Source organism: Equus przewalskii, chromosome 7 (genome assembly GCF_037783145.1).
Source record: "Equus przewalskii isolate Varuska chromosome 7, EquPr2, whole genome shotgun sequence".
Classification (NCBI taxonomy): Eukaryota; Metazoa; Chordata; class Mammalia; order Perissodactyla; family Equidae; genus Equus; species Equus przewalskii.
Genome location: NC_091837.1, coordinates 42,739,643 through 42,757,551, shown reverse-complemented (window position 1 = coordinate 42,757,551; position 17,909 = coordinate 42,739,643). Strand labels below are relative to the sequence as shown.

Genomic DNA, 17,909 nt, shown 5'->3' with positions numbered 1-17,909 from the left:
AGCACAAAAATGAGCTGAGGAGTGATAGAAAGCGGAAGCAGCCCCAGCCTCTCCCTGAAAGATTCTGATTCAGAGGTCTGAGGTGAAGCCCACCATCTGCACCTTATAAAAGTACCCGAGTGATTCTGACAGAGGCGGCTCCAGACCCCATTGCTCAACCCACTGGTCTAGGAAGGAGGTGAGCAAGCAATTCCCATGTTCATTAGAATTTCAACCACCCTTCAGGACCCAGTCCAAATGAAATTTGCTGTGTTGCCTTAGTTAGAAGTCATCACCTTTTTTCCTTCTCTGGCACTTTATCTCTATCTCTCATGACACTGACCTTCTCCCCCTTTCTGTCTTTCCTATAGGTTCTTTCTGGAATGCCTTGTCTCACCCACTGGACTCCTGGATAGGGCACTGTGTCTGACCTGATTTTGCATTCTAAGTAGCATGTAGCACAGTGCCTAGTATATAATAATCATGTAAGTTTTGCTTGCTGGATGAAGAGGTCCATTTCTAATTGGAGAGCTATGTTTTTAAAGTGGACATGGATAAACCTACCCACACAAGAGAATGTTTTCAGAGATGGAATGCTAGGTACAAAGCTTTCTAGATGGGAATAAGCACATGATGTGCGGGGAGACACTAAAGAGCCTGGCTGACATGGAGCAAAAGGAGCTGCACAAGGAGGGAGGAGAAATGAGTGGGCAATGGGAGGTGGTGGTGGCCATGACAGCTGCTGTCAGCAAGAGAGGAAGCACAGATCAAAGCATCAGAGATCAAGGTATCATAGTGATCCCAGGGCGCAGCACAAATTGCGCTCTCTCTCCTCCAGTACTCCATGCTGCCTTGGCCTCTCTGCACTCACAGCTCTCTTCCTCTCAAGGAGTCTGTGGGGCTCGGCCTGGGTTTCCCTTCCTCATACCATGGCCTAGAAACTCTCTGACGGCACTAAGCTGGGGAAACTGTAGAGTTCAGCTTGTTCATTTCCCATCTCTCATCTGTCCTTCCTCGCCACTCTAGCAGCTGCATGTTGGAGAAAAGAGGGGAGAAGGAGAACAGTGGACCACTTGGACGGTTCTTGCAGAATTCCACATGTGCTACAGTGGTCTTTACATGGGGGATGCTGTGGAGATGGAGAGAAGTGGAGAAGTGTGAGATATATTTTGAAGGTAGAAGGCGAGCTTGGCGAGGAGGTAGGATTGAGGGGAAGGAAGGAGGCAGGGGTGATTGGGATTTTTTATTAGTAAAAAGGAGATACCAGTACAGGGTTGGAGCGAGGGATAAATGAGACGATGCCTTCTCCAGGTTTATAAACGTACTGTGAATGTAGGGTGCGGCTGCTGCCTCTGGAGGTGGGGAGGCTTGAGTACGACCTGAAGCCCATTTCCAGTGAGGAGTTCAAAGCATCTTCACCGGTATGACTCAGTCCTCTCCAACCTTGGAATCTAGCCCGTGGATCCTCCAAAGTGGGGCTCAGAAGAGGCGGGGACCTGCGGGATGTATCTTCGGGGCTCAATCCTCTCCGTGCTGCAGGCGGTCAGGTTTGGGGAGGAGGTGATCTGCCAGAAGCCCTCCTTAGAATTGTTCTCTTAAAAAAAAAAAAAAAATTTGTTCTCTAAAGAGTTGCTGAGTCTGCTTTCTCATTGGCAGGTCTATGAGTCTAGCTAACTATAGCCAACATCATAGGTTTAGGATTTTGTAGTGTTTTTCTAACCTCATAATTCTTCTGTTAGAATTTTTTTGTTGCTATTGTGGTAAAATACACATAACACAAAACTTACCATCCTAACCAGTAAGCATGCAGGCTAGTGGTGTTAAGTACATTCACCTTGTTCTGCAGCCCTCACCACCATCCATCTCCAGAACTCCTCATCTTGTAAAGCTGAAAATCTGTACTCATTAAACAATAATCCCCATTCTCTCCTCTCCCCAGCCCTGACAACCACCATTCTACTGTCTATCTCTATGAATTTGACTACTCTGGGTTCCTTATACAAGAAGAATCATACAGTATTTGTCCTTTTGTGACTGGCTTATTTGACTTAGCATAATGCCTTCGAGGTTCAACCATGTTGTAACATGCATCAGAATTTCCTTCCTTTTTAAGGCTGAATAATATTCCATTGTATGTATATACCACATTTTGTTTATCCACTCTTCCGTTGAACTCTCCATGCTTCCACCTCTTGGCTATTGTGAATGATGCTGCTATGAACACAGGTGTACAAATATCTATTTGAGTCCCTCCTTTCAATTCTTTGGGGTATTTATCCAGAAGTGGAATTGCTGGGTCATTTGATAATTCTATGTTTAATTTTTTGAGAAATCATCATACTTTTTTCCATAGTTGCTGCACAATTTTACATTCCTATCAGCAATGCACAAGAGATCTAATTTCTCCATATCCTCGACAACACTTGTTTTCTTTTTTTAATTTTAATTTTTTACAAAACTCATCCTAATGGATGTGAAGTAATATCTCATTGTGGTTTTGATTTGCCTTTTCCCAATAATTAATGATATTAAACATCTTTCCATATGCTTATTGGCCATTTGTATATCTTCTTTGAGGAAACGTCCATTTAAGTTCTTTGCTCATTTTTGAATTGGGTTGTTTATTTTTTTGTTGAGCTGTAGGAGTTCTTTATATATTTTGGATATTAATCCCTCATCAGATATGTGCTTTTCAAATATTTTCTCTCATTCTATGGGTTGCCTTTTCACTCTCAAAGTGTGTTTTAATGCACAAAAGTTCTTAATTTTGATGAAATCCAGTTTATCCATTTTTTCTTTTGTTGACTGAGTTTTTGGTGTCATATCTATTATATAGATTTTTTTAATGATTTTTTTCCAATTCAAATATGGGAGCCAAAATTCTCTTTATTTTTCAGGTGGAGAAATTATTACACAAAGAAACTGATCGACTTACTCTAACCCAACAGTGGTTAGTAAGCTCGGGGCTGAGAATCCATAACCTGGGCTCCCTTCAGGGACCCTCACTTGCCCTGCAAGACAAGGCAGCTACTTTGGTGGGAAAAGGAGCAAGTCCCCAGAGCAACTTTCACGGACCCTGTAATTTCATCAACCTCTAGAGTGGAAAAAAAAAAAGTGCCAGTTTTTGTCTTTTTCTTTGCTAGTCGTGTACAAGTTTTCCCCTAATGTTCAAAAAAGACAGCTTTTTGGAACGGAGAGTCTGTGAAATATTTTAGAATATATTCATTTCCGGGCACTGTCTTTTACTAGAGCAAAGAGCTCCCTGTCTAGATCGAATCAATGGGCTGGTTACCCCGTCTTAGCAAGTCCTCGGGAGCGGCAATCGGAAGCTACACCCGCTGCCCAGCCCGCATTGTACTGCTCTTCGTGTGCTACTAAGCGCGTGATCATCTTTCATTTCACCCTCGTTGAGGAAAGTTCCTTTGCACCTCGCTCCCACAGCTCCACTCACCACTTAATGTTTTAAAGCAATGGGTCTGCTTTGGGGGGGGGGGGTGTGGGAGGTTCTAAAGGGAAAGACAAACACAGTGGGGCAACACGCTGGCCACAATGAAACATTATGAAGCCACCCAGTTGCCCAGCCTCCTTTTGTAGTAAAACAAGGACGACCTGATCTTTTCAGGGGCGGTGGGTAGAAGGGTGGCTTGTCCAACCAAGCGGGTATGGTGGGTTGTTTGTCTATGTGTGTGCGTCTCTCCTGGAAGGTATAAGAGCTGAAATCGTATTCCGCGGGGGACCGTCTAGTGGTGACCGGATTCAGCGAAGCTCTCTCCGGGCGACGGTGAGCACGCTCCCTTCGACCCCGTTTCCTTCGGGCGTCAACAAGCACGCTTGGAAACTGAACCCCAGGGACGTTCTCGCCCCCGCTGAACGCTCTAACGCTCAATGCCCCAGAGCCGTCTGGGGAAGGCACAATCTCATCGCGCCGCCCCCGCGACACTGCTTCCCCACTCTCTCACTGGCCACTTTAGGTAGTTTGTGGTCTAGAGAAGAGATCGGCAGCAGCACCTTCCGCGCACACTGAGGGTGACACTTGACCACCCGGGGGACGCTTTCCTCCGACCGCGTTCCGCTGCGGGTCCAGCGGGCAGCAGAGAGCCCCGGTGAGCGCGGGCGAGGACTGGCCGGCGCGAAGCGGCCCGGGCAGGGGCGGGGCGGGCGCGGGGGGCGCGAGGGGCGTGGGCGCGGCGGTCCGGCGGCCCAGGGGGAGGGGCGCTGGCGGCGCGGCGCCTCCCGCCTGGGGTGAGCGGCGCGCGAGGCGGCCCGCGGCACAGAGCGGTGAGCGGGAAGCGAGCGGACGGCGGCGGCGGCGACGGAGTGCTAGAGCGCGGAGGCCGACGGGCGGCGCGGCTGCCATGGGCGCGCAGTGACCGGCTGCGCAGCGCGAACTTCCTCGGCGGCACGGAGCTCCCGGCTGGCGGTGCGTCTCCTCGGTCACCATGAAAGGTAGGGCGGTGGCGGCTGCGCGGGGCTCGGGGCCGGCGGGGCGCGCTTCGGGGCGCGCAGGAGGGCGCGGAGGTGCGTCCCTGCGCGAACTTTCTGGGGGCTGAGGGCCCGCGGAGACCCGGCGCCGGGGTCGTGCGTGCGCCCTTGGGGCGCCCCCTGCTCCGGAGTTGGGCACGGCAGGAGACCTAGAGGTTGGGGTTTTGAAGCGCGCAAGTATGTTCCCCATCGAGTTTCTGCAAAGTAGTTGGAAGCCCTGAGTCGTTGTTTAGAAATTCCGGTTCTCAACCTTCTAATTGACAAAATATGCGGAGGAGAGTGAAGGCATCATCATCCCCCCCTCCCGCCCCGCCACGGGCCGTTTTCCGCTCGGCAGCGCTCCCCGCTCCCTCTGGGGTCTTCTCTCCTGCCCGCAGTTGCCGTTTCTCCATCCGAGAAGTCTCTGTGCTGCCGGCCGGGTGTTTGCTCCCGGACTCGGGGATGTTCTCGGTGCGCCCTCCCCACATCTGGCAATGATTAGGTGCCCGCGGAGTTCAGCTGGCTCGGAGAGTGAGTTTGGCATCTTTCTGCATCAGGCCCACTGACTGGAAAACAACTGCTCTCTGTTCCGCGTCCCTTCCGCGTGCCCGCCTGTGGAGTTGGTGTGCCCACGTGTGTTCAGGGGTGACACACGTCGTCCCGTTAATCGTCCCCTGGGCGGTGTCCTCTGCAGGCTGGTATAGGGATGTGTCAGATGTTATCATACCTTTAAACGGAATCACGAGGAGACGGGCTTTAGCCTTCTGTTTAGCAGAAACACAGAGATCTGTCAGGAGAATCCTGATTTACATGTGAGATAAGTAATTACGGCCGAAGCATCCAAGGCGATCCTTTGGGGATGGGCAAGCGTGGTGTTTATCCAAGACTCGAGTTCCTGGTTTTGTGCTAGGATAACACGTTTCGGTGCCCGCGCGGGTTGGGGTTGAGTGAGGGGGCTGAGTGCGAAAAGCCGTCGATCCCGGGGACCGAGTTTCCAGCCTGCCCAGCCACGCAGTGTGGTCGCTGTGGCTTGCCAGCGTTGCTGTCCGAGGGAGGCGCCCCGGGAGCCCCACACGCTTGGAGAGAAACCTTTGGCTCTAGGTTTCTCTGAAAGGCACTTCTCGCTAAACTGTCTGGAGCATTCATGTGCCACCAATTTGCTCTCTTTCCAAGGCGTTATGTCTCTACGTGAGGAGACCCTAGAAAGGGAGAGGACTGAACGCCAGGTGAAACGTGCCCGCCCCAGGGAAAGGAAAACAAAAGACAAGATACAGCTCTCTGGCTAGTGGTGTGTGTTCCTTCTCTCTCCGACTGTTTCTGTTTTCTCACTTGTGTTTTAGGAAACACGCACTTTCCTTTGCTAGCGCTGATTAAAGGACCCTCTCCAGAAAGGAGAGTGCACAGGGCTAAAAGTTACTCTGAGGCTCAGTTACCATCATTTTAGCCAGAAGTTAATCTCATTGCTGGTCACTGAGGCCAGCAGTTTGTGAATTCTTAGAAAGATACGCCTGCTACTCACTCCGTCAGCTCCCATGTGGGTTCCTAAATCCTGAAAATCTTGTTATGCTTTTCACTGGGTAAATGACCATTACTGCAGTTTGGGTACTTTTCAGTGTTAATTCAAGCCTGCAATGGAAAACACACCTGAAAGTCTTAAAAATGTTTTTGTGAGATTTATGCTGTGTTCTGGACCAGCTTGCAGACTTCCCAGAGAAGGCTCGTTGCTTACCCACTGTGGTCTGGGCACCTCCTCAAAGCCTTCACTCACCTTCTGCCCCAGTGGGGGAGAGGGACTGGTGAATCTCTGGTTAGACTAGTCACTTTGAAGGCGTCTTTTAAAGTGAAATAGTCTGTGAGAAGTTTGCTTACCAACTGTTGCTTTTTAATTTGCATTCATCTCTCTAGTTGGTGAAGTGGGGAAGGGAGGGGACAGTAATAATTTTTTAGTACCTACTAAGCACCAGCCACTGTGCCATGCCCTCTACAAGCACTCTATAAATGAAGCCTGTCAATAACGCTATGAGGTAGGTATTTTAACCCCCTCACTGTAGACATGGAAACTGAGTCTAGAAGAAATAGGAACTGGTAACTAGGAGGATGGGAAGCATCTAAAGACAAGCTTTGCCTGTTTCCCTGTGTTGCTTGGAAAGACCTAGGACACCAGATACGATCACCTCTAGTGTAGACTAGAAGAAAAATGAATCTCAGACACGAAGTAGCCAGGTAACCCACAATTGGTGCAGCGGCCAGAAAGGGGTGGAGCCAAGAAATTGGACACAAAACTTCTGAAGCTGAGCACAGAGGGCATTCCTAGCCCAAAAGGAAAGCTGCCTTTACCAAGTGGAATTATTTTTGACAGTTTGCCATAGGTAAACAACCCAGAGTTTTTCTTGGGTTCGTGATTATGTCGCGTAGTTATTAACTCATTATACTTCAGAAAGCCAATGTTTCATTAGAATTTGATTTTCCTAAATGATACATGTCAATGACAAGCCTTGCAAATGCTTAAAGTAGTTAAGGTAAAACATTCTGTAGCCAAATAGATTAGTGGACACCTTAGAAGTTACAGAGGTTTATTTGCCAATGCAAAAATTTAGCTCCTGTGCGAGTCAGATACCTTTTTAAGATACCTATTTGACTTCCTAGTTTTCGTGGCTAGACCCTGGTGGTGGCCTCTGTAATAACCCTGGCTTTGGGAGTGTAATTCTGTATCTGTGGTGGGCCACAGCACCACCTATCTGTTGCATTCAGCAAATGTCTGTCTCGGCACTATTTCCTCCATCCCTTGAGTCACAAGTACCAAAATAATGACATCATTATATATTTTCCAGAAGAAAATTACTTACTCCATTGCTGCAATACTTGAAGTCTTCCAAGATGATTAAAACATCAAGTTGGTTTTAATTTATTTCCAATTTCATTTTCAATTAGCTGTATTGCACCATAAATCTCATGGTTTGGGATAAATATTCACATTCTTTATGAAGGAATCTGACTCCTCTAGAGTTAGGTGTGTCATTACGAAATAACATTTCTGGTCTGAAAGTTGGCAATATCGGTGAGTTTCAATGCAGCAGCACTGGTTGTCTAAAAGACGGCTGAAAACCACCACCAGGATGCGGGACCACAGAGGTCCAAACCACAGTTGTAATTTAACACAGGGAGGAGGTTGGTGCCATCAAAACACAGTGTTCAGCTGCTTATTTTTGTGCTTTTGAATATAAACATTTCTGAAATACTGTTTGGCAATAATACTTTTAAAATGCACTAGTAAGCAGTATACTTCTACTGCCTGTAGTTTTCCTGGACTCGTGGTCTCCTTGCTGCCCAGTGTCTCTCTAAGATTTCTTGTCCTTACCTGGAGTAAGCAGACAAGCATGTAAGGGCTGACTGCATTTAACATCGAAAGAATCATGTTTTCTGAAGGAAAGTGGAAACAAAATGAGACCTTTTCCCCTTCACTCATTTGGAATTGGGGCTGCCCTTCCTCTGGAAGGCATATTTACAATCTAATTACACTTTTAACTTTTGATTAGCTGGGGGATTCTTGACATTCTTAATCTGAGGTTTAATTATTGCTAAGTATAGATCTTCTCTGTGGTCTCGTATGCAGTTTCCCAAGATTGTTCCCTGCTCCCCTTCACCATGTGGCTCATCCACTGATCATGATGTGAGTGGAAAAGGCTGCTAGATGATAGCTTTCAAGCTATATGATAAGTAAGTGTCTGCTTTTCAGAATTAATGTTATTCTCATTAAAATATTATTTCAGGGCCCAGCCTGGTGGCCAAATGGTTAAAGTTCCACCCACTCCACTTTGGTGGCTCAGGTTCGTAGGTTTGGATCCCGGATGCAGACTTACTCTGCTCACCAGCCGTGCTGTGGAGGTGTCCCACATACAAAAAAATAGAGGAAGATTGGCACAGGTGTTAGCTCAGGGACGATCTTCCTCAAGCAAAAAAAGAGGAGGGTTGGCAACAGATCCTCCTCTCAGGATAGCTCAGGGCCATCTTCCTCAGCAAAAAATGTTTATGTATATAATTTCAAAACAGTTGATGCAACTGCTGCCAAAGTAATTTAAATGGCCCCAAAAGTATTCATTTTCAAATGGGAAAATAGACATTTAAATTTTGTGATAGAAAAGTATGTTTTGCCTGTGGGTAATCTCTTGGGGGGCAAGTCTGACACACACATCTCCCCTCAGTGGGAAGCAGGGGTGGGGCCCCAGGAGAGGACCCCCGGAGCTCAGCCTTCCTGCTGGCAGTGTGTGTCCATGGTGCTTTGGAGCTTCAGCTGGTGAATGCAAGTGAAAAGAAGTCAGGCAGTTGGGGTCAGGGGGACAGCGTTCTAGGGCTTGGAGCTGATCATCTGTGAAGAGAGTGGCCTGCACCGTGAGATCAGCTGGCTGGTCCTGCCCTCTCCATCTTCTGCTCTTTTGCCACTCCAAAGGCACAGGCTCTCTCTCTCAGCATCTGGAGTTCCTGTCTATGGCTGTGAGGCAGGGAACAGGATCATGTGTTGGAAGATCAATGCTAGGGACCAGGTTGATCTGTAAGGTGGTTTGTACTTACAAACAACTTCTTAGGTGTGACTCATAGGCCTCTTAATACCCCCACTTATTACTTTTCTCCTTAATGATTGCTAACATTTATTGAGCACCTGCCATGCCAGGTGCTCCTTTTACAGATTTTTTACTCGTTTGCTTCCTTTTACAGATAGGTAAACTTAGGCTCAGACAAGTCGAGTTACTCATCTAAGGGCACTCAGCTGGGGAAATTGGTATTTTAACTCAGGCAGACTGACTCCAGAACGCACATGTTATACCTCTAGCTTAGGCTCCTTTTAGCCACACCCTAATATTTCATTCAGTCAACACATCTTTGTTAAGTACCTAATGTGTGCCACATTCCACTAGATACTGAGTGAGCCAGATAGAGAAGGTCGTACTGTCTGGTCTCAGACCTCTAATAACCTGGCATCAAAGGTCTAAAGAAACTGATGTGCTCTTCAGCCAGCCACTGGAGGAGACTCTCTAGACTGGAGCTCTTACACAGATAAAGCAGATTCCAGGGCTGCTGCCCTGTGCCGAGTTTATCTTCTGGGAGGTTTTGCTTATAGCTCATTGAATGAATGCGCATGGCCCACTGAAGCCATCGACTCTGATAACAGCCCCTGCACCAGTCTTACTGACAGGTTTGCCATAAGATGACAGAACTTTGTCAGAAGTGCCATTTTCAGGAACAGACCGTAACCACCAGTAAAAAGTAAAAATTAAAATTAAAAATAATAAATAAACATCTTAAACAAGGGATAGGGAGGTATAGACATTCTTCATGGAATGTCTTTCTTTCTTTACTGCTGACAACGGTTTCTAACCACACACACCATCTAAAGCTTGAAGGAGGTAACTTTTCAGTCATGCAGTGATTTGATTTCTATTTAAGTGAATGATATTTCAAGAGTCCAAACCAATATAGTACCTGGAAAAGGTCCTGCTGACTGCTTCAGGGACCTTTGTAATTGTATAGGAGTGGAAGCCAATGAATGCAGAAGTTAGTAACCCCAAATTAAGATTCCAAAGAGGTCCTAGGAGCTCTCCTGACCCCTGAATTTATCATGAATATTCAATCAGTACTCTTAAAAAATATAAGAGAAATGTATGTTTCAGCATGGGAGAAGACTTAAAATTGAGTAGATTTATGGACTTGGATAAGTTAAATATGACTCCTTTATGTTTCCTGAATGTCTTGGGATTATAACTCAGTATTACATAAAGTCATATTCACTAGCCTGAGAGGGTGGACATTGGACGTTCTGTGTGAAAAACGAACTTGTCATTGGTTCTGTGGAAGTATCTGCACTTCTCTGGGCCTCAGTCATTTCCTTGTGCGATGGAGATGTTAGGAAACTAGCTGATGTTTATATAAAAATTTATTATTCGGAGGTAAAAGAGTCCAACTTTATAGTTGATAATGTATACTTTAAAATATAACTGTTTCATAAAATGTAATTATGTGTAGTGATCCCAGGAGTTGGACCTGATAATTTTAGTGTGCTGGCGAGGAGTGTGTGCTCTGAAACCAGGGGACCTGGTGACCACATGCAAATTACTTAACTCTCAGGGCCCCCAGTTTCCTTATCTATCACATGGGGCATAATCGTGGCACCAACCTGATAGAGTTGTTCTGAGGATTAATACGTTAGTTAGTATGGATCAGTTGTTTAGAATGGTGTCTAGCACTTAATAAGAACTCAAGACATTTTAGTGATTGTAATACTATACAGTAATTATAACCTGCTGCTTCCTCCAGGCAGTAATATAATTGCCAATTATGAGCCATTTGTGTTGTTAATCAAGTGATACAGTTTATACAATGAAGGCAAAAGTTCAGTTTTGAAATCCAAGTAATTTTTGAATTTCAAACGTGTTAAAACTGACCTCAGGAATAGCAGGGAGCTGTGCTCTCTGTGGGGAACAATGTTAGTATTGGTCGATCTCCACTGTCATCACTCGTGTTATGTCGTTTTTGTAATGTAGTAAAAAATCAGCCCTACTGAAAATGCAGAGACCATATTTATAGCGAAGTTTGTAATTATAGTGAAATAGTACAGTTTTCCCATTTGTTACGATAGTGGTATAAAGTTGTTGAATATATGTAAATACATTTAATTTACCTAGGAGCACTAATTTTCCAGGAGCATTATTGTTGAGGTGCCTACTGATGATCCCATAATATTTTTAATGATTTGTATCTCAAATCCAGTGTCCAATTTTATCCAGTAGGGATTTGACATCAAGGAATCAAAACAAAATAAATTAGTCTTTAAATAAATATTAGGACAGGCGTACCTATAGTATTTTTTTTTACCATATGACATCATATCTGTTTCATTGGTACTATTAATTTTCCATTAAGCTGTCATATTTCTATTTTGTTTATTATTTACAATTGGCCATCAAGTCCTAACTAGCTTTCATTTATTCTTTATTTAGTATATTATTTAAATATACTCAAATGTTCAGTACCTGTGTAGCCTCTGTTCTCAAGGAACTTGCCCTCTGGTAGGCAGGATAAGACTTAGGTATAAACAACTGGAGGCCAGCGTCAAAGGTGAAAAGTGCGCTATTGGAGGTTGAGACAGGTGCTGCTGGAGGACAATGGAGGAGAGGGCAACCTGGCTGAAGACAGGGATGTTTTCATTTGGAGGGGATATTCAAGCTAATCCATTATCTTGAATTATGCTTCCTATTTCAGATTACATTACTCTAATAGGGTAAAAGTAATTAGAGCCAAATGGTACCTCGGGCCGCCCTGAAAGATTCAAGTGTGACACTTCAGTGTGGGAGGTGAGAGAAAATCAAATTCAAGGTTTTCTCAAACGTTGTCTCCTAAGCTCAATTTTGGTTCATCATTTGTAATTAATTATAATATATTACTTTGGCGTAACTGTTTGGGTAACCTAAAATAAAGTTAAGTGACTTCAAAACAAAACAGGTGTATCAGTTATTTTAGTTTGTTAGTTTTTTTTTTTAACAAAGACTACTTATTTTTTGTGTGCCTCCAGAGAAATGGATGGCATTAGTTTTTCTTGCCAAATGACCCATGTGTTTGAGGCCCTTATAAAAGTTGAGGCAGTGTTTCAAGTCCTCATCCTGACTCTCATTATTGAGCTGACCAACGTGATTGGATGAGAAGGTCCCTCATAAAAGAGAGGGAGGCACATCACCTGCCCTGTAGTTACCCAGGAATGATAGCTGTGGGGTCAAGGTTTTGAGTGTCATATTCGTTTCTTACTTTTTAAGTTGTTGAAGTTGGCTGCTGGGGTAATCTGGTTTAGACCCTACTACCAAATATTACCAATCTAGGCATAAAAGTAATGAAAAAATCCCCTCAATTTTGTTCGACTGTAAAGGCAGGAAAAAGATACCATATCTCTCTTTTTCCTAAAGGCAAGTATCTACTGTTTTTACAAACATCAGAATTACAAGTTGTGCTAGAAATTGGAATCATTTTGTGTCTTGATAATTTTGACTTAAAAAAAAAACTATTCCACTGAATCAAAAAGTGATCCTATTGTTGCAAAACATAAAATTCAGGAAGCAATGGAGTAATTGAAATAAATCTCCTGTAATATTTGGGATAATCTACAAGTATTAAATTGCTACAATTCCTTTATCCATTTGGAGTGGAGGGGGGAGACTTGGAGCAGTTAAATGGAAGGCAGATATAATTACCCCATCAAAAATATTCTGAACCTTGATATTTTATTACATTGCTCTGAGCTCATTTACTGGCAGAGTACTTAACAATTGTGGCCCAGAACTGCCAATGGGGCAAAAAGAAACTATACAAGGGGCCACATGAGGTTTTATATTTGTAAAGCTATAAAACCAGGGCAAATATTACCAATACCACTCTTAGGGTTAAATTGAGGTTAAAGAATGTCTGTCTTGCAGTTTTTATACCCCAAATACATTGAGATAAATCTTCTTCAATATCAAGTAGACACTCTAGTGCCAATTAGCTACAGTTCCAATTGAGCACACCCCATGTATTACTCTTCTGCTAATCAAACTTCCCTCCCATCACCCTCCCCCAGATGCTCACTTCAGACTGGAGCTTTGTGTCTTTTGAAACTAGATAATTAAAGGAACCCCTCCCCAAACCTCAAGCCGTTCTGTATTTCATGAACTTTCAAGGCCTGTGATATTTATTTGGGGCCTTAGAGCATAGTAGTTGCTATTGCCTCCTGTGCCCGTTATGTCAAAAAAAGCCCTCATGGGGCCGGCCCAGTGGTGCAGCAGTTAAGTTCGCGTGCTCCGCTTCAGCGTCCTGGGGTTCACCGGTTTGGATCCTGGATGCAGACCTACACAGTGCTTGTCAAGCCATGCTGTGGTGGCCTTCCACATATAAAGTAGAGGAAGATGGGCATGGATGTTAGCTCAGGGCTAATCTTCCTCAAAAATAAATAAATAAAGGGGCTGGCCCGGTGGCCGAGTGGTTAAGTTCGCGTGCTCCGCTGCAGGCGGCCCAGTGTTTCGTTGGTTCGAATCCTGGGCGCGGACATGGCACTGCTCATCAAGCCACGCTGAGGCAGCGTCCCACATGCCACAACTGGAAGGACCCACAATGAAGAATATACAACTATGTACTGGGGGGCTTTGGGGAGAAAAAAAAAAAATCTTAAAAAAATAAAAATAAATAAAATTTTAAAAAGCCCTCATGCAGTATTAATTAAGCACCTGGTATGTGTTGGTGTTTTCCCTGTATCAGTTCACCTTTTCCTCCCAACACTGTGTGCAATAGGAATTATTGGTCCCATCTTCTGGGAGACTGAGAGGCATCCGTGAGCTTACATTGCCTGTACAAGATAGAGCCCACCACAAACCTTTAAACTTCTAGGTTTAAAACTGCAAACTTTTAATTCCAGAGTCCAGGCTTTGCCATTCCATCAACCTCTGGCCTTAGGGAAAAAGTCTTCCAGAATAACACAGCAACATTTTAAGTGGATATGCAAAGTATTTAGCAACCAGAGTGACACACTATGGAGGCCACAGTTCCCACAGATGACCACATGAAAGCAACTTGTGAAACACTGGCCAGTGGAGGGTGGCCGTAGATTCAGGGATCCAGATGGCACTGGGCATTTGGCCCCAGGGGTGCAGGGGCACCTTCTCCCCTTGTCACCACTCAGGCCTGGCACAATAAGTAGTGCTGGTGGGGACAAACAGGGACAACTTGCAGGAATGCTCAGTGCAGAGGGTGTTCACCAGCTGGTTTGGGAGCAGTTAGATATTTTAACAGCTGATGGGATTGAACTCTGGTTCTAATAGTGATGACTATATAAGAGCCAGGGCTGCGTTGAGGTAGAAACAGGAGAGAGCAGCTGATAGATACACACATGTGGATGGCAGCACCAAGGCCAGCTTGGAAAAGAAGTCTGAATGCAGCCTAGCCTCTGTCCACGGTCCTTCAGCCTGGCTCCTCAAAAAGTCTGAACTTCTTCTGTTTTATTTGGCATTTTTCAGAACCTATTTTGTGCCAGGTATTTGAGGCCGCAGGTCCAAACTTTTTATTCTGTTGCTTCAGGTTGAACTCTGCACGCAGGCTCTTGGAGCAGGTGCCTTTCTGGTCATTTGCTTCTGTTGGACCTCTGCTGAGCACTTTTCTTTTTGTACTTGACTTTTATCTTCAATTCACATTCCCTTGTTTCCTTTTCTTTACTTTATTTTTTGTTTTTATCAAGGTTAGAGATGCACATTATTTAAAGAGTCAAATAATGTCACAGATTTATTATGAAAAACAGCAATTTCCTGCCCAGCCCACCTTCGTTTCATTGTTTTCCAGTCCCCAGAGGCAACCTCTTGAGATGTTTCTAGCATTTTCTTTTGGCATTTACTTCTGTTTCAGTTATCCACTGATACCTGAAAAACCATCCCCAAACCCTGTAGCTTAAAACTACAGCTGTTTATTTGTTCGCAATTCTGCCATTTGGGCCAGGCTAGGTGGGGACGCTGGTCTCTGCTTCCTGAGGTGCTGCTGGGCTGGACAGCCTCACTCCCGTGGCTGGAGTGTCAGCAGGGTGGCTGGAAGGGCTGAGGGCCGGCTGGAATCTCTCTCCTTCCCTTCAGAGTTTCTCATCCTCCAGGGATCCTCTCTTTCTAAGTGGCCCACAGTCCATTAGGATTGTCGGACTTTTTATATGGCAGCTGGCTGCCAAGAGGGTAAAAACTGAAGCTGAAAGGCCTCTGAGGCCCTGAGGTCACCCCTTGCCACTTCTGCCACTTTCCATCGGCCAGAGCAAGTCACGGGGCCTCCCAGATTCAAGAGGAGTGGAAATGGACTGGCATATGGAGAGGTGGAAAGAACTGTTGGTAGCCCTTTATGTAGACGATCTAACACAACCCCATATCTCTAAGTGACATGCTTATGGTGCTCTTGCTTATCATTATTATTATCATTTATAGGCATTAAGTATTGATTTCCCTTTATAGCAGATGAGGGTTTAGTTCTTTCACCCTTCGCCTCCACCGAACAAGCCTCACAGACACCTCTGTTCCCCTCCATCATCCCAATATAGTTATAATACAATCTTGATTCGATCAATATGAGTTGGTGTTTATATTGTTGTGAGGATAAAATGGTCTTCACAGCTGACTCATATTTGTTTATTGCATAATTTCGTTTCACCTGGAGTTAATAACCCTCTTGTTATTTTGTTTAGCTTCCTGTGTATGTATACATCTTCATTCATCCCCAAAGTATCTTCTACTTTCCTAAATCTCCACACGATGTGTTCAAACATAGTGGTTATTCTCTCGTTTTCATCTTCTTGAAGAAATCTTTCCTGGAGCCTTCTGACTTATTCAGGGTTGGGGTTAGGTTAGGGTATACACATGCGTGTGCACACGTGCATGCGCACACACACACACACACACACATGTCTTTTGGGGTTTGTTCCTTATTTTAGTGGAATATATTCTCCAATAAATTCCTGAGAAAAGTGTGCATGAGAGGTACGTTTTTGGCAAATCTGCAGGTCTGAAAGGGGTTTTATGTTACTTTCTCATTTAATTGAGAGATTTCTATGTTGGAAATAATTTAGCCTTAGAGTTTTGAAGGTGCTGATCTATTTTCTTTTAGCCCCAGTTTTGCTGGTCAGAAGTGTGAAGCCATTTTTTTTAATTCTTGTAAGTAATCTTTTTTTCCTGTCTGGAAGCTTTTAGGGTTTTCTTTTTGTCCTCAGTGTTCTGAAATTTTATGAAGATGTCCCTTAAGTGGATCTCTTTCCTCTGCTTGTGCTAGGAAGTGATGGGCCCTTTCATTCTGAACACTCTTGTCCTTCAGTACTGGAAAAGGTTGTTCAGTTATTCCTCCCGCGGTTGTCTCCTTCTGTTCTTTTTCCTGAGACACTTGGTATTTGAATATTGGACCCACTGAATTGATTCTCTAATTTTCTTCTTATCTTTACTCTTTCCTACTTATTTACCTTTTTTTCCTACTTCTGGAATATTTCAATTCTATCTTCCAACTCATCTGTTAAGTTTTTGTTTCTGTGGTCATATTTTTAATGTCCAAGAGTTCTTTATTTTTCTCTCATCTTTCCTTTTTTAATAGCATCCTGTTCTTATTTTATGGATATTTTATCTTCTGTCTTTACAAGGATATTAACAGTAGGAAGTGGCTTTTCTTTTTGAAATTTTTATCATCCTGCATATTGTATATTTCCTCCCAATTCTTTATCTGGTTTCTTTATTTTCATCTCTGTCTTTCCATATTAGAGGCTATGCCTGGTGTCTGGTGATCCTTGGCTGTCTTCTCATATGTAAGAGCAGAGCAGTCTAAAAGTTAATTAGAACCTCTTTGTTTTGGTGGGTTTTGTGAACTGTGACTGTCAGTCTAGGCTGACCTGACTGGGCTGTTCCTTTGGGGACCTCCTGGGATTAGAATCATTAGTTTATTTTTCTCTGAACTGGTCAGATTTCCCAGGAAGAACCTTCCAGTCCTTAGCCTGGAGGGTACAGTCTGGCTGACTGGGTGGGAGAAGAGAACTGAGTGTCTGAACATTCAGCATGTAAACTTTCACCTTTTCCCCTGATTCCGTTACAGGCCCCTCATCTCTGCTGTTCCTGGTGCCTGGTGGACAAGACATCTTTTGTTTTAACTTCTCTGAATAGTAAATCTTAGATCTTCTGCTGTGTTCAGGGAGGGGCAGTCACTCAGCTCTGGGGGTACTTGGGAGGTACCACTACACAAATCATCCATTTAAAGTATACAATTCAGTGGTTTTTTGTTTCTGTATATTCACAGGCTTTGCAACCATTATTACAATCAATTTTAGAACATTTTTGTCACCCTAAAAAGAAACTCCAAGCCCATTAGCAGTCACTCCGTATTTTTCCCTAAAACCCTAGCCCTAAGCAACCATTAATCTGCTGACTCTACACATTTGCCTCATGTGGACATTTCATATAAATAGAATCATACAACATGTGGTATTTTGTGATTACTTCTTTCACTTAGCAATGTTTTCAAGGTTCATCCATATTGTAGCATGTCTCAGTACTTCATTTCTTTTTATTGCTGAATAATGTTCCATTGTATGGATATACCGTAATTCATTTATCCATTCATCAGTTGATGGACATTTGGGTTGTTTCCACTGTTTTTTACTATTATGAATAATGCTGCTACAAGCGTTCATGTACAAGTTTTTATATGGAGATATGTTTTCACTTCTTTTGGCTGTTTACCCAGGAGTGGAATTGTTGGATTATACGGTAATTCTATGTTTAAACTTTTGAGGAGCTGGTTTCCAAAGTGGCTGCACCATGTTGCATTACCATCAGCATATGAGGGTTCTAATTTCTCCATATCCTTGCCAACACTTACTACCTTTTTGAGTATAGTCAGATGCTTCTTAAACATACATTCAACCAGTCCTCCTGTTTTAGCTTCATCTTTATTCC

General features: G+C 44.2%; 1 protein-coding gene across 2 annotated transcripts in view; it reads left to right on the top strand.

The window, feature by feature from the left end:
- The first annotated feature begins 4,196 nt into the window (after positions 1-4,196).
- COLEC12 (collectin subfamily member 12) overlaps positions 4,197-17,909 on the top strand; it is a 179,528-nt gene continuing 165,815 nt past the window's right edge. For both annotated transcript variants that reach the window (XM_070629739.1, XM_070629738.1), the window contains exon 1: positions 4,197-4,425. In XM_070629739.1, the coding sequence (XP_070485840.1) occupies positions 4,419-4,425 (7 nt within the window). In that variant the 5' untranslated portion in view covers positions 4,197-4,418. The remainder of the gene's footprint in view (positions 4,426-17,909) is intronic.